The following is a 16,519-nucleotide window of genomic DNA, read 5'->3' on the forward strand; positions in this document are numbered from 1 at the left end:
TCATTTTAGGCTTCACCAAAGTTAGTTAATAAAAGGGGGAGATTTTTAATAAAATAGTAAGATAGTAAGATATATATATATCTTATTATTTTATTAAAAATTTCTCCCCTTTAGTAACTAAATAGTAAAAATCTCTCCCCTTTACTAACTAATTTTGGTGAAATCTAAAATAAATTTACGTTAATATCTTTTTTTCTATTCACACTACAAATAATTTCAAGATTTATTAGTAATTTTGCAAGCAAAATAATCAGTGATCTAGATTTCGAGATTCAACTGCGTCATATTATTATGAATTTTTCTCATCATTAATTTTCTCTAGTTGTTTTATATAAAAAAATATAGTTCTCTTTAGTCCCACATCTTAGAATTGACAATACTATGATCAAAGAAGCTTCTATAAATATTTTAGACCAATAATGTTAAAAAATATACTTTTCTTAGTTTTTTTTTTACTAAGATAAGTATAATATTAAATTAAATTAATTTTTTTCATAGGGAAGCCGTAAGGGTGACACTCGAAAATCCAAACAATTCGGATTTTCAAACACCCAAATAATTCAGATTTTCAAAAGTCAAGTATTTTACTAATAACTCTACTAATGACTCTACTTTAGTATTTTAATGCTAAAATCTTTTTTTAGCGACGCGTGTGCATGATCACTAGTATATATATAAAAGTGTCCTAGACACTAATACAATGACAAATATCTAATATTTGAATCTCAACTAAGACGTAAATTATATTTTTAATTTATAATATTTTAAAAAATATTTTTTAAAACTTAATTTTATATCAACTTTAATATTTTATAAAAATCTAATACTATTTATAGAAATAAGAATAATAGAGAGAAAATTAGGATAGTAAAAAAAAAAGAAAAATCAAAATGATATAAAAATGTAAATTATGATAAATATGTAAATTATTTTGTTAATTATTATAAAATAAATTAAAATTTATTTAAATATAAATAATAATTTAATCTATATATATATATATATATATATATATATATATATATATATATATATATATCTATCTGATCAAAGCTTTGTTGTTTGGAGTATTTTAATGTAATTTTTTTTTAAACAATTATAATGAAATTTATATCATTTTGCACTTAAATTTAAAAAAAAATAAATCATCTTGATGATTTTTAATAGATGTTTTTAAATTTATAGCATATATAATCATTTTGATGAAACTTACATAAATTTATTGAGACACATGTATTAGGCTAATTGAGTTATTAATCAATAAACCCTAATCTAATTTATTGAGACAGTATTAGACTAATATTTTCTAATTTGTGTTAGATTTATTTTTAAAACAATTATATATATATATATATTTTTTTTTTTGAGAGTAATAATTCTTTAAATAAAAAAATATTTAAACAAAAATAATTCATATTTAAAAAAATTTGTTGATGGACCAAATGACCTTAGATTAACATTAAATTAGATCATATGTGTTCTTTTAGTTTTATTAATTATATTTATACTCTCAAACATAAATTTGATCTAATATATTAAGAACAATAATTTTTTGAATATGAATTATATTTTTCAAATATATTCATATTCAAAAAATCATTACTCTCAATATATTGAGTCAATTTGATATTTGAGGATATGAATATAATTAGGAGAATTAGCTAACACATATATGATCTAATTTTATGTGAATCTAAGGTTGTTTGGTCCATCGATCGATTTTACCCAAAACTGATCGATGGACCAAATGACCCTGAATTACCATAAAACTAATTTCTATGTATTTGTCGACCTCTCTTGATTATATCCATGCCCTCAAATTTTAATTTGACTTAATATATTGAGAGCAATGATTTTTTGAACACGAATTAAATTTTTTAAATATATTCATGTTTAAAAAAATAATTGCTCTCAATATATTATGTTAAATTGATGTTTGAGGGAATGAATATAATCAGAAGAACTGGTCAAACACATAAAATCTAGTTGCATGTCAATCCAAGGCATTTGGTCCATCAACCGATTTTGGATAAAATCGGCTGTTGGATCAAACGACCTCAGATTGACATAAAACTAGTTTCTATGTGTTCTTCTACTTCTTCTTATTATATATATGTCCTCAAACTTTAATTTGACCCAATATATTGAAAGCAATGATTTTTTAAACATAAATATATTTGAAAATTTTAATTCATGTTTAAAAAAATATTGCTTTCAATATATTAGGTCAAATTGAAGTTTAAGGGCATGAATATTGATCATATCGGGAATTTGAGAAGACGAAACTACCGGTGACGTGGTTGAAATGCTGACCGCATCTCTATGACCCGAAGTGAAGAGGGATGATGATCTGTCTTCTATGTTGACCAAGTCGTCAAGAATCCTCTGGTTAATGCTACCTGTAGCCAGTGACCAAGTTGCCCGGTCCCTGGTGCCTCGATGCTCGGGGCATGCCTTAAAAACATATATAAGCATCTGAATAATAGTAGAGCAATGAAATGAATAAAAAATGAGTACAGTGACGTACCCTGGCCCCGGGGGGGCGCCCTCTCGTAGACCGGCGAACTGATCGTAACGCTCGGCCCGTAGCTACGGACAAAGATGATAAGCTGTCTTAGGTTAGCCTCCTTTGATATGAAATATGATGACGAATAAAAATGTCATATGTAAAAAGGAGAGTGATAACCTCCTTGTACCTTGGCCCGCGGGGGCGGGACTTTCTATAACCTGAAGGATCAGACTGGATGGAGAACTGGGTCGATGCGGAACTGGGGGTAATACAAGTTAGAGGTCTCACGGAGCCAAGGAGCGGGAGCATATCAACGGCTCGAAGGTCGGAATCATATCGGCTCGCAGGCCAATCATCATATCAACTCACAGGACAAACACCCTATTGGCTCGCAGGCCGAAGCAGAGATAGTACAATGCCTAAGAACTCAAACGGCGACCGCTGGAGGAGGCGGCAACCACTAGAGGTGGTGGCGACAACCACTAGAGGTGGCGGCGACAACCACTAGAGGTGGCGGTGGCAGCGGTGGAGGCCATTGTGGAGGCGGAGGCGGCTGTTGTGGAGGCGGCGACAGTTGTTGGAGGCGGCGATAGTAGCGGTGGAGGCCGCTGTGGAGGTGGCGATGACTGGAGGCAACTGCGGCAGCGGTGGAGGCCGCTGTGGAGGTGGCGGCGATAGCGGTGGAGGCCGTTGTGGAGGTGGCGGCGACAGCGGTGGAGGCCGCTGTGTAGGCAGCGACGCCCGCTGGAGGCGGCAACGGTAGCGGTGGAGGCGGCGATGATAGCAGTGGAGGTTGTTGTGGAGGCGACGGTGACAGCTGTGGAGGCTGCTAGAGGTGGCGATGGCAATGGTGGAGGCGGCGACGACAGCTGTGGAGGCGGCGACAGCAACAGTGGAGGCCGCTGTGGAGGCGGCAGCGGCCGCTGTGGAGGTGACGACGGCAATGGTGGAGGCCTCGACGACAACGATGGAGGCCGCGGCAGCAGCAATGGAGGTCGTTGTGGAGGCGGAGGCGACCGTTGTGGAGGCGGCGACGGCCGCTGTGGAGGTCGTTGTGGAGGCGGAGGCGACCGTTGTGGAGGCGGCGACGGCCGCTGTGGAGGCCGTTGTGGAGGCGACGACGACTGGAGGCGGCGGTGGAGGTCGTGGGGATTGCGATGGCCAACTGCAGAGGCACTCGTTGGTGACGACAACGCTACAGAGCGCCCTGAGTGGCTGACGGAGGCCACTAGAGGTGGCACCGGAGGTGATGGCAGTGCTCCTCGACGGCGTCAACATGGAGAAAGGAGGAGGCAGTGACTGTTCGGTGTGTCCCTGTTTGTGAGGCGTCAACATGTACATGAGGGAAGGGGAGAGGAGTAGCACAAGAGTTGTCGGCCGATACTAGCGTCGGATCGCCAGAGGCCGCGGACCAAAACCCATCCCCCTTGCGTCCCTTCTACCTCTAGCCGCCCCCCCCTCTCTAAAACACGAAGCCAAAAGCCCCTTTTCCTTCTCCCTGGCAGTGGAAGCCAGAATGCCAAAAGACACCCCCTCCCTTTACACATGAAATGACCAAAATGTCTCTCTCTTGTCTCCTAATTCCTCAAGAGTCTCTCAGACATATCTGCATCACAAACCTCTCCCTCAAGTCTAGTCGAAGGAGGCGCGAGTCCGACTGATTGGACAGTCTATTGCAAAGGCTGAATCACTCTCGTTAATAGAGTCAAATTGCTGAACCCACCGTACAATGTCATGCGAGTGGTCGCTATAGTAATGGTGTCGCATGAGATGGTAGTGATACTGAATGGACTACGAAAAATAGTACCAAGTCAATAACTAGACAGATGCCGAGCGGGCGACAAAGACATCAAGCGAGCAATGAGTAACATGATAGTCGACCGAGCGACACGTAGGATGTCGAGCTGAGCGAGCGACCGAGCGGGCGTTACCGAGCGGGCAACCAAGAAAGTGCTAACCTGGCAATCAAAAGGATGTCGATCAGGTGGAGACGCTGGGCGAGCGGTGTCGAGTGTGCGACCGCGAAGATGTTGGTCGATGGATCAGGAGAATGCTAACTGAGCCATAGAAAAATGTTGACCAGATGATTGTAAAATGTCGATTGGGCGACCACAAGGATGTCAGACGATATAAGCGAGTGCTTAAGCGGACGGTCATGCAACAAGGATCAGGCGGCTACGAAAGTGCCAACCGAGCGACCGAGAGAATGTTGGCTACTCAATCGCAAAATGCTGACCAGGTCATCTAAAGCATGTCAAGTGTTCGACCGAGTAGTTCAAGTGAATGGCCGATGGATAACTGAGCGATACTGGTCGGACGACTTTGAAAGTGCTGACCGAGCAGCCCAGAGAATGCTCAATTAGCGATCGCAAAATGTTAACCCGACAATTGAATAGCACCAAGCAGGATAATGCCACTCGAGAGAGGATTGTAAGTGATTGAAAAGCACGACGTCGGTGTCTCGAGTGGGTGCAAGGTTCATGCGACCGAAGGGCATGGAACCCGCAAGATACCCTAGTCGGAGACCAGTGAAGATACTCTGGCTGAGACCGGTGGTGATACTCTAGTCTAGGACTAGTGGAGATACTACGATCCGAGACCATCAGAGATAGCTTGACCCTAAATGGGGGAGATGGATGCTCTAATATGCTGGTCCGAGACCAGTGAAAATTGCTCGACCCGAACGAGTGAGATAAGAGATCTGATAGGCTGGTTCGAGACCAGTGAAAATCGCTCAACTCCGAACAGGGGATAAGAGATCCGATATGCTAGTCCATTACTAGTGAAAACCGCTCAACTCTGAATGGGGGAGATAAGAGATCCGATATGTTGGTTTGTGACCAATGAAGATCGCTCAAGCCCGAACGAGAGAGATAAGAGATCTAATATGGTACCTTGAGACCAGTGAAGACCGCTCGACCTTGAACGGGAGAGATAAGAGATTCGATATGCTAGTCCGAGACCAGTAAAGACTGCTCGACCCTGAATGGGAGAGATAAGAGATCTGATATATTGATCCGAGACCAGCGAAGACCGCTCAACCCCGAACGGGAGGAATAAGATATTTGATATGCTGCCCGAGACCAGTGAAGACCGCTCGACCCCGAACGGGGAAGATAAGAGATCCAATATGTTGATTCATGACCAGTGAAGATCGCTCAATCCCAAACGAGGGAGATAAGAGATCCGATATGCTGTCCCGAGACCAATGAAGACCTCTCAACCTTGAACGGGGGAGATAAGAGATCCGATATGCTAGTTCGAGACCAGTGAAGACCGCTCAACCCTGAACGGAGGAGATAAGAGATCTGATATGCTGGTCCGAGACCAGTGAAGACCGATCAACCCCGAACGAGGAAGATAAGAGATTTGATATGCTAGTCCGAGACTAGTGAAGACTGCTCAACACCGAATGGGGGAGATAAGAGATCTGATATGCTAGTCCGAGACCAGTGAAGATCGCTTGACTGTTGACGTAGACAGGGGTTTATAGTCGCCACTCGACTTCTAGAGTCTGTGGCTTTAATATAACTCAAACCCCGCCAATCGGCATGGAAGTCTCTAACTCAAGGGTTTATAGTCACCGCTCAACTGTTGGCGTAGACAAGGGTTTATAGTCGGTGCTCGACTTCTAGAGCCCGTGACTCTAATAGAGCTGTCAGACGAGCCAACCTGTGGCGGGGCGGGTCGGCCCGTGGCGGGCTAACTATTTGGCGGGACGGGACGAGCCAACCCATCAACTTGGCGGGTTGGAAAATTTCCAACCCAACCCATTCTAAGGCGGATTGTGAGTTTGGCGGGCCAACCCGCGGACCCATCAAAAATTTTTAAAAATATTTCATATCTTCAACATTTTACTTCGAAAAAGTTTTCTACAATTAAATGTATACATAAACATGTATTTTAAATATAAATGAACACAAACGAGTACTTATGTTGGATGAAAAGTACTATTTTTATTTCAAAATTATAACAAAGAAAGATAATAAATTGGCCTAAAACTTAGCTTACATGTGTTTTTCAACCCGCGGGCCAACCCAAGCCCGAGCGGGCCGACCCGCGCGGGTCGCGGGCCTAGGCGGGTCGGCCCACGGCGGACTTGGATTGATAAAATTCCAACCCAACCCGCTTAAATTGTTTGACGGGCGGGCCAACCCGACGGGCCCAATCCAAATTGACAGCTCTAGACTCTAATATAACTCAAACCCGACCGATCGGAATGGGAGTCTCTGACTCAAGGGTTTATAGTCGTCGCTCGATTGTTGGCGTAGACAGGGATTTATAGTCATTGCTAGGGGTGTAAATGAGTCAAGCCGCTCGTGAGCTATTCGAAGCTCGATTTGATAAAAGCTCGTTTGAGCTCGTTTAATGAGGCTCATTAAGATAAACAAACCAAGCTCAAGCTTCACAATATTCGGCTCGTTAGCTCGTGAATATGTTCGTTAAGCTCATGAATCAACTTTTAAATAAAAAAATAATAGTTTTGATATTTAATTTATAGATTTTACACTCTACTTATGAAAAACATAGACAAATATATTAAATTTATTTATTAGAATAAAATTATAAATTTTAACAAGAATATTATAATTTTTTAAAAATATATAATTTAATTTTTAATGAATATTTAAATTTATAATTTATATTTATTAAGCTCATTTAGGCTCGATAAAAGCTCGAATAAGCTCGCGAGCCTTGAATATATTCGTTAAATAAAGCTCGAGCTCGGCTCGATTATAAACGAGTCAAACTCAAACATCCAAGAGTTTGGCTCGGCTCGATTACACCCCTACTCACTGCTCGATTGTTGGCGTAGACAGGGATTTATATCTGCCGCTCGACTGTTGGCGTAGATAGGGGTTTATAGTCGTCGCTCGACTTTTAGAACTCGTAGCTCTAATATAACTTGAACACGACCGATAGGCACGAGAGTCTTTGATTGGGGATCTGTGGCAGATCCTATTACTGAAAGACAAACTATAACGGAAAAACTGACTTGCCGACCAACAGAGGATCTGACTCAATTCCTCGACTCCCGAATACCCATGGAGTGAGGAAAATATGATATGTTCGCCGAAACCCACCGGGGTCATGAGGATGGCAGAATTTTCCGACGCCGTCCATCTTCACATTCCAGATCAGGTGAAGTTTCCACAGATGGCACCAATATGATCCTGTCAGGAATTTGAGAAGATGGAACTATCGGTGGCGTGGCTGAAATGCTGACCACATCTCCATGACCCGGAGTGAAGAGGGGTGATGATCTGTCTTCTATGTTGACCAAATCGTCAAGAGTTCTCTGGTCAACTCTACATATAGCAGCGATCGAGTTGCCTCAGTCCCTGGTACCTTGATACTCGAGGCATATCCCAAAAAAATATATAAGCATCTGAACAATAGTAGAGCAATGAAATGAATAAAGAATGAGTACAGTGATATACCCTGGCCTTGGGGACGCCCTCTGGTAGACCGATGAATTGATCGTAACACTCGATTCGTAGCAGCGGATAGAGATGATAAGTTGTCTTAGGTTAGCCTCTGATGTGAAATATGATGATGAATAAAAATGTCATACGTAAAAATGAGAGCGATAACCTCCCTGTACTTTGGTCTGCGGGGGCGGGACTTTCTATAGCCTTAAGGATCGGACTGGATGGAGAATTGGGTCGACACGGAACTAGGGGTAATACAATTTAGAGGTCTTACGAAGCCAAGGAGCGGGAACATATCAATCGAAGGCCGAAATCATATCGGCTTGCAGGTCGATCGCCATATTGGCTCACAGGACAAACACCCTATCGACTCGCAGGCCGAAGCAGAGATAATACGGAGTCTAAGAACTCAGTCGACGACCGCTGGAGGAGGAGGAGGCGGCGGCGGTGCCGATGGAGGCGGAGGTGGCCGCTGTGGAGGCGGTGACGTCTGCTGGAGGCGGCGATGGCAGCAGTGGAGGTCGTTGTGGAGGCGGCGGCAGTAGTGGTGGAGGTCATTGTGGAGGCGGCGGCGGTGGCCGGTGGAGGCGGCAACAACGGCGGTGGAGGCGATGGTGGCAACGGTGGAGCCACTGTGAAGGTGGCGACGAGAGATGTGGAGGGGGTGGCAACTAAAGGTGGTGGCGACAAAGGTGGAGGCCACTATGGAGGTGGCAACGGCGGCTGCCGCTGTGGAGGCGACGACGACCGCTGTGGTGGCGGCGGCTGTCATTGGAGAGATGACGACAGCGGTGAAGCCCACTGTGGAGGTGGCGGGGGAGGCCGTGGGGATTACGACGACCAGCTGAGGAGGCACTCGTTGGTGGCGGCAGCGCTGGAGAGCGCCCTGAGTGGTCGACGAAGGGCACTAGAGGTGGCATCGAAGGTGATGGTAGTGCTCCTCGACGATGTCAACATGGAGAAAGGAGGAGGCAGCGACTGTTCAGTGCGTCCCTGTGTGTGAGGTGTCGATGTGTACATGAGGGAAGGGGAGAGGAGCAGCGCAGGAGTTGTCGATCGGTATTGGCGTCGGATCACCGGAGGTCGACGACCAAAACCCACCCCCTGCCTCCCTTTTGTCTCTGGCCGCCCCCTCTCTAAAACACGAAGCCAAAAGCCCCTTTTCCTTCTCCCTGGCGATGGAAGCCAAAGCAAGACCTTTTACATATGAAGTGACTAAACTATCCCCCTCTTTTCTCCTAATTCCTCAAGAGTCCCTCAGATACATTTGCATCAGATATAATCAGGAGAATTAGCCGAACACATAGGATTTAATTTCATGTCAATCCAAAGTCGTTTGGTCCATCAACCAAATTTTGAATATGATAATTTTTTTGTATTTATCATTTAGACCGACTGGACTTTTGCTCAGCGCTCGAGTCTTCAGGTTTTTCTGTTGGACTTCCGCTCCACGGCCCGCCCAGACTTTCACCTGGTTCACGACATCAGGACTTTTCACCTAGGGTTACCGCCCCCTAGGACTTTTGCTTGAAGCTTCGACTCGCCAAGACTTTTCGCCTAGGGTTACCACCTCCTATGACCTAGGGTTACTGTCCCCTAGGGGTTTCCACCTGCCTAACCGTAGCTAGGATTTTGCCTAAGAAACCTTAGGGCTTTTTCTGTAATCTCATTCAACCATATTAGATAACATGACAATTTAAATTTGAATCCTTTGACATAATCAAAACACAGGTTCAATTGTCGGATGCTTCCCGTACCAACACATTACTCTCAATATATTGAGTCAAATTGATATTTGAGAGCATGGATATAATCAGGAGAATTAGCTGAATATATAGGATCTAGTTTTATGTGAATCTAATATTGTTTAAGTCCATCGATCGATTTTACCCAAAACTAACTGATGGACCAAATAGCCCTGAATTGACATAAAACTAGTTTCCATGTGTTCGTCGACCTCTCTTGATTATATCCATGCCCTCAAACTTTAATTTGACTCAATATATTGAGAGCAATGATTTTTTGAACACAAATTAAATTTTTTAAATATATTTATATTTAAAAAATCATTGTTCTCAATATATTGTTGGGACCGAAAAGTAGCTAGAGGGGGGGGGGTGAATATCTCTTCGCGTGCTCGTCGTCGGCGTTGCTCGTTTCTTCAGAGATATGCAGCGAAAATACAAGAAACAAAAGCATACAACACTAACAAATGGATTTTACTTGGTATCCACCTCACAAGAGGTGACTAGTCCAAGGATCCACACACGCACGCACCCTCCTTTATGGTAACTACCAAAGGCGGAGAAGCCCTACAATCTCTCTATACAAGAAGAAAGCAAAGGGAAAACATATACAAGAAATATCTTACAAGATAAGCAATGAAAACCCTAACCCTAGCTTTTCTTCTTGTTGTGTTCTCGCCTCTTGACTTGGATGTCTCTCCAAGGTCCTTCAAGAACTGGCGATCTGAACCTTAAAGAGTTGCTGTGGAGATGCTGTAAGGATCGGAGATGAATCGGTGAAGTTCTGCTGAAGGAAACGCTCGCCTGCAGCTAAATACAACGCCAACGGTCGGATCCCGATCGATTGGATTGCTCCCAATCGATCGGGGAGGCTTTGGATCGATCAACCGATCGATTCAGAGTGCTTCTGTGCTTTTTGGAATAGCCTGGATCGATCGGCTGATCGATCCAGGGCTTATCGCGCACAAACAGCAGCTCCCAATCGATCCACTGATCGATTGGGACCTCTGGATCAATTCACGGATCGATCCAAAGAGGTTCTGTTCATGGGGACTCACCCGATCGATCAGCTGATCGATTGGGCATGATCCAATCGATCGGCTGATCGATCCAGATCTGCTGGATCAATCCGCTGATCAATCCAGATCTTGGTTTTTGCACAAAAACAAGTCCAAAACCCCTTAAACCAACATCCAGTCAACCATGACTTGTTGGTACATAAAACCTAGCATCCAGTCACCCTTGACCAGCTAGGACTCTCTCACCAAGTGTCTGGTCAATCCCTTTGACCCACTTTGACTTTTCTCCATCGTGCCAAGTATCTGGTCACTCCCTTGATCTACTTGGACTTTTCCTCATCGTGCCAAGTATCTGGTCAATCCCTTTGACCTACTTGGACTTTCACCAGATGTCTGGTCAACCTTGACCTATCTGGATTCCCCCGTGCCTGGCTTCACTCACCATGACTTCTCTTCTGCCTAGCTTTACTCACTAGGACTTCTCTTCTGCCTGGCTTCACTCACCAGGTCTTTCACCTAGCTTCACTCACTAAGATTTTCCTTCTGCCTAGCTTCACTCACTAGGATTTTCACTTCTGCCTGGCTTCACTCACCAGGTCTTTCACTTAGCTTCACTCACTAGGATTTTCACTTCTTCTTAGCTTTACTCACCAGGTCTTTCACCTAGCTTCACTCACCAAGATTTTCTATCTGCCTAGCTTCACTCACTAGGTCTTTCACCTGGCTTCACTCACCAGGATTTTCCTTCTGCCTAACATCCCAATTAGGACTTCTCAGTCAAGTATCTGGTCAACCTTGACCTACTTGACTCTTGTTCAATCAACCTGATCAGACCCTGATCAGAGGGAAATTGCACCAAACAATTTCCCCAAATGAACAACTGCACCTGCACTTGTCCATATCATCGAAGTCTTGTATTGTCAAACATTGAAACCCAAACCAAGACTCAAGCTTGGTCAACCAGGTCAACTTTGACCTGAGGGATATTGCACCAACATATATTATGTTAAATTGATGTTTGAGGGCATGAATATAATCAAAAGAACTGGTCAAACACATAGAATATAGTTCCATGTCAATCCAAGGTCATTTAGTCAATCAACCGATTTTGGATAAAACTAACTGATGGATCAAACAATCTCGGATTGATATGAAACTAGTTTCTATGCGTTTTTCTACATCTTCTTATTATATATATATATATATATATATATATATATATATATATATATATATATATATATATATATATATATATATATATCCTCAAACTTTAATTTGACCCAATATATTGAAAGTAATAATTTTTTGAACATGAATATATTTGAAAATTTTAATTCATGTTTAAAAAATCATTGCTTTCAATATATTAGATCAAATTGAAGTTTAAGAGCATGGATATAATCAGGAGAACTAGCCGAACACATAGGATTTAATTTCATGTCAATCCAAGGTCATTTGGTCTATTAGCCAAATTTTTTAATATGAATTATAATTTTTAAATATATTCATGTTCAAAAAATAATTGCTCTCAATATATTGAGTTAAATTAACATTTGAGGGCATATATATAATTAGGAGAGCTAGAGGAATATATAGAAACTAGTTTCATATCAATCCGAGATCATTTGATCAATAAGTTGATTTTAGACAAAATCGACTAATATACTAAACGTCAAATTGATATTTGGATGTATGAATATAATTAGGAGAAATAGACGAATACTAATAACTAATTTTATGTCAATATGATATTATTTAGTTTATCAATTAATTTTATCTAAAATTAATTTTGATTTTAAAAAATAAATCAATCCACTAATTTAAATGAATTTGATTAAAATTTGGACGTTTCGATGAAAACTAAATCGATTCTACTACTTCAAATATCAGTAGATAAATAAGAATAAAATTAGAAATAGGTACATAATTTAATAATTTTAAAATTATTCAAAAATTATTCGACATGCTTGATAATTTCAAAAATTTGTACATGGTTCAGTGGTTAAATAAAGCAAGCTTGCAGTAAGCTATAAGAAAATAAAAGAAAAATGTGGGCAACTAATTAGCGGTACATGTGTAAGCAAAATCTAATGCGAAAGCGATCAAATGAAGGGGAAAGAAGGGAAGGAGGAGCGATGCGAAGCCAAGATTTTAGGAGACGACGGTTGACCCGGGAAGCAGTGGCCCCATCGACGACTGCTTCCACACCCAACCAACGTCCCAACTGTAAACCAGGCCCAATCCCACCACCAGCATTCCTTCCTTCCTTCGCTACTGCCGCTGCCATGGCCATTGGATCCCATTCCCATCCAGCTCCGCAGGAGAAGAAACAGGAGGACGGCCTTATTTGAGAGCTCACTCGTCTTGCACCATCCATCTTTCTCCTACTTTTACTACCTGCACCATTGCTCACCATCACCACCTTCCCTTTCTCTCCGTGATCATCTTCGTCGTGGTCATGGCGATGGAGCAAGAGCAAGACGATCAGGGGCCCCAGCGGGACTACAAGCACTATTGCCGGATCTGCAAGAAGGGGTTCGTCTGCGGTCGCTCCCTCGGCGGTCACATGCGCGCCCATGGCCTCATGGACGGTGCAGCCGGATTCTCCGCCGTGGAGACCTCCGGCGAAGGCGAATGGGACTATGAGAAGGCCAATGGTGGTGCTGGTGCCAAGCGCATGTACGCGCTCCGCTCCAAGCCCAACCGGCTCAAGAGCTGCCGGGTCTGCGAGAACTGCGGAATGGAGTTTGTCTCCTGGAAGTCTTTTCTCGAGCACGGCAAGTGCGTTTCCGGTGATGATGGCGAAGCCATCGGTTACGACGAGCACGAGCGTGAGTCTTCACTCTCCGGTGATGATGAGCTCGTCGGTTGGTCCAAGGGAAAACGCTCTCGACGAACCAAGGTGGCGATGAGCGAGGAGGAGGACCTCGCCAATTGCTTGGTCCTGCTCTCCTCCTCCCGCGTCGACACCGTCTCCGGCCTAATCGAGAGCGAGGAGTCCTGCGACTCCGCCATCAAGGAGGATCGCCAGAGGAAGGACACGATTAATGCCACTGCAACAGGGGCGGTCGAGGCGGCGGCGGCCGCGCCGAAGGCGCTTCTTCCTGCATTCACTCTTCAGACTCCTCCGGCGGTGCCCAGAGGACTCTTCGAGTGCAAGGCGTGCAAGAAGGTGTTCGCCTCGCACCAGGCGTTGGGCGGCCACCGGGCCAGCCACAAGAAGGTCAAGGGCTGCTTCGCCTCTAAGCTAAATGCCCTCGACGAGACGCCGCCGCCGCCGCTGCCTGTGCCTGCCGACGAGGATCCCGTCATTGCTACTCACAATAGGTACAACGCCGGCAGCAGCGATCAAATGACGCTGATGTCGATGGCGATCACGTCAATCGACAACCCGGCGCCCTTGGCCGTCGTACCGGTGGCGAAGAAGAAACCGAAGGTGCACGAGTGCTCCATCTGCCACCGCGTGTTCACGTCAGGGCAGGCGTTGGGCGGCCACAAGCGGTGCCACTGGATCACCTCCAGTTCCCCACCGAACCCGACCCTGAAGCTACAACCACTCTCGGACCGCCCCGGCCTTCACCAACCGCTCACGCTCCGACCAACGCTCGTCTCCAATTCGAACTCCGACAACTTCGATCTCAACATGCTGCCGAACAACGGCGGGGCTAGGAGCCACATCGGCAGCTCATTGCGACTCGACACTCCTGCCGCCATCTACCTTCGCTCCTGGACCAACGATCATGAGCATGCGAGCAAAAACAGAGCCGGCGCCACAACCAGCAGCGACATGAACAACGACGACGACGACGATCAGAAGCACACCATCACCGACCTCCTCAAAGCTACCATGGGGGAGGACGAGGTGGACAGTAAGGTCAAACTAGCAAAGTTGAGTGAGCTCAAGGACATAAACATGGGGGAGGAGGAGAGCTCGGAGTGGCTCCAGGTTGGGATCGGCTCTTCTGCCAAAGAGGGCAGTGAGGCATGAAGATACCTACAAGCGTTCATCAACCAGCAGCCTGCAACCTGAGATCAAGAAAGATTTGACTCTGTTCTTGTAAGCTGTATGTTGTGTCTTAGTAGAGGAGTACTAGTGAAGTATGCTGTTGCAATGGAGAAGATGTAGTTCCTTCTTCTCAGTTGTAACCCTTGTTCGGCAATCTTACTCTTTAAGATTGTTGCCGGAGATCAAGTAATAAACTTGAAGAATAAAATTGCTGAATCCAACATTCAGACTTATCTGGATGATCTTGACGTTCGAAACTCATGTTGCCAAATGGGAAAGAATGACCTGTCTGAGTTGCCGAGTGCTCGAGCCAGTCGAGTGTCAAGTTGGCTGACCAGTCGAGTGCTGAGTGGGCCCAACTCTAGAGTGCCCGAGTTTGCCGAGTGCTGGGCAGGCTGTCTCAAGGGTTCATAAGGCATAGGCAAAAATTTTCTTTCTAAGACCTTAATATTTTTTTAAAAAATAAATAATATTTTTTTAAAATAGATTTTTTTATAAATTATTATTAGAGATATTTAATTTTATTAGTAAAATTTAAAAGGATAATTTATATATTGTAAAAAAAATATTTTTACAATTGAAAACAATGACGAAAGCATTTATATGATACAGTTTTATCCAAAATGGTCACAAACATAAAGTATGCAAATTGAAAAAGTCTATTTATGGACTTAAGTAGGTGTCTAGGTATTGGAACATCAAATTTGATCAAACTGTGAAAGATTATGATTTCGATCAAAATCTTGATGAGCCTTGTGTTCATAAGAAAATTTTAGATGACAAGGTGATTTTTCTTGTGTTATATATGGATGACATCCTACTAATTAGGAATAATTTAAGGGTGATGACATCGGCTAAGAAATGGTTGACTCAATAATTTGATACGAAGAATTTGGGAGAAACAAATTATGTTATAGGTATCCAAATTCTTTGGAATAGAAAGAACAAGCGAATTGCTTTATCTCAATTTTCATATATTGATAAAATATTGGTAAGGTATACAAGGCAAAATTTCAAGAAAGGTCAAACACCTTTTAGGCCTGGAATTCACTTGTCAGAGGAGGAGCATCATCCTAAGAATCCAAGTGAAGTGGAATGCATGAAACGAGTTTCCTATGCTTTAGTTGTAGGAAGTCTCATATATGCTATGTTATGCACTAGACCAGATATTTGTTATGCTGTTGGGATTGTTGGTAGATATCAATCAAACCCAGGACCATAGCATTGGATTACTATAAAGCATATTCTCAAGTATCTTCGTAGAACTAGAGAATATATGTTGGTTTATTCAGCTTCAAAGTTGGCACCTGTAGGCTATACTGATTTTGATTTTCAAGCTGATAGAGACTCTTGTAAATCTACATCAGGATCTGCGTTTATATTGGGTGGTGGTGCTATTGTTTGGAGGAGTATCAAGCAATCTTGCATTGTTGATTCCATAATGGAAGCGGAGTATATGACAGCTTGTGAAGCAGCGAAAGAAGCTGTTTGACTGAAAATTTTTTTGTAGAGTCTTGAGGTTGTTCCTTCTACATCAAAGGTCATTACTTTGTACTTTGATAATAGTGGTGCAGTCGTAAATGCAAAAGAGCCCAGAAATCATCAACGTGTAAAGCACATTGAACGAATGTATCACTTAGTGAGGGATATTGTTCAACGAGGAGACATGACAGTCTGCAAGATAGCATCTGTTGAAAATCTTGTTGATCATTTTATTAAAAGCTTAACTGTTAGAGCTTTTGAGGAACATATTCAAAATATGGGTCTACTAGACATGTCTCATTTACTCTAGGGCAAGTGGGAGA

At 43.3% G+C, this 16,519-nt stretch overlaps 1 protein-coding gene across 1 annotated transcript; it reads left to right on the forward strand.

The window, feature by feature from the left end:
• Positions 1–13,166: 13,166 nt before the first annotated feature.
• Positions 13,167–16,206, forward strand: LOC122010712. The gene is made up of 3 exons (XM_042567207.1): positions 13,167–14,078; positions 14,133–14,685; positions 16,007–16,206. Exons 1-3 carry the CDS (start codon positions 13,167–13,169, stop codon positions 16,204–16,206), a joined length of 1,665 nt encoding a protein of 554 aa, XP_042423141.1.
• The last annotated feature ends 313 nt before the right edge of the window (positions 16,207–16,519 follow it).

This window comes from Zingiber officinale, chromosome 8A (assembly GCF_018446385.1).
Source record: "Zingiber officinale cultivar Zhangliang chromosome 8A, Zo_v1.1, whole genome shotgun sequence".
In the NCBI taxonomy this organism is placed as follows: Eukaryota; Viridiplantae; Streptophyta; class Magnoliopsida; order Zingiberales; family Zingiberaceae; genus Zingiber; species Zingiber officinale.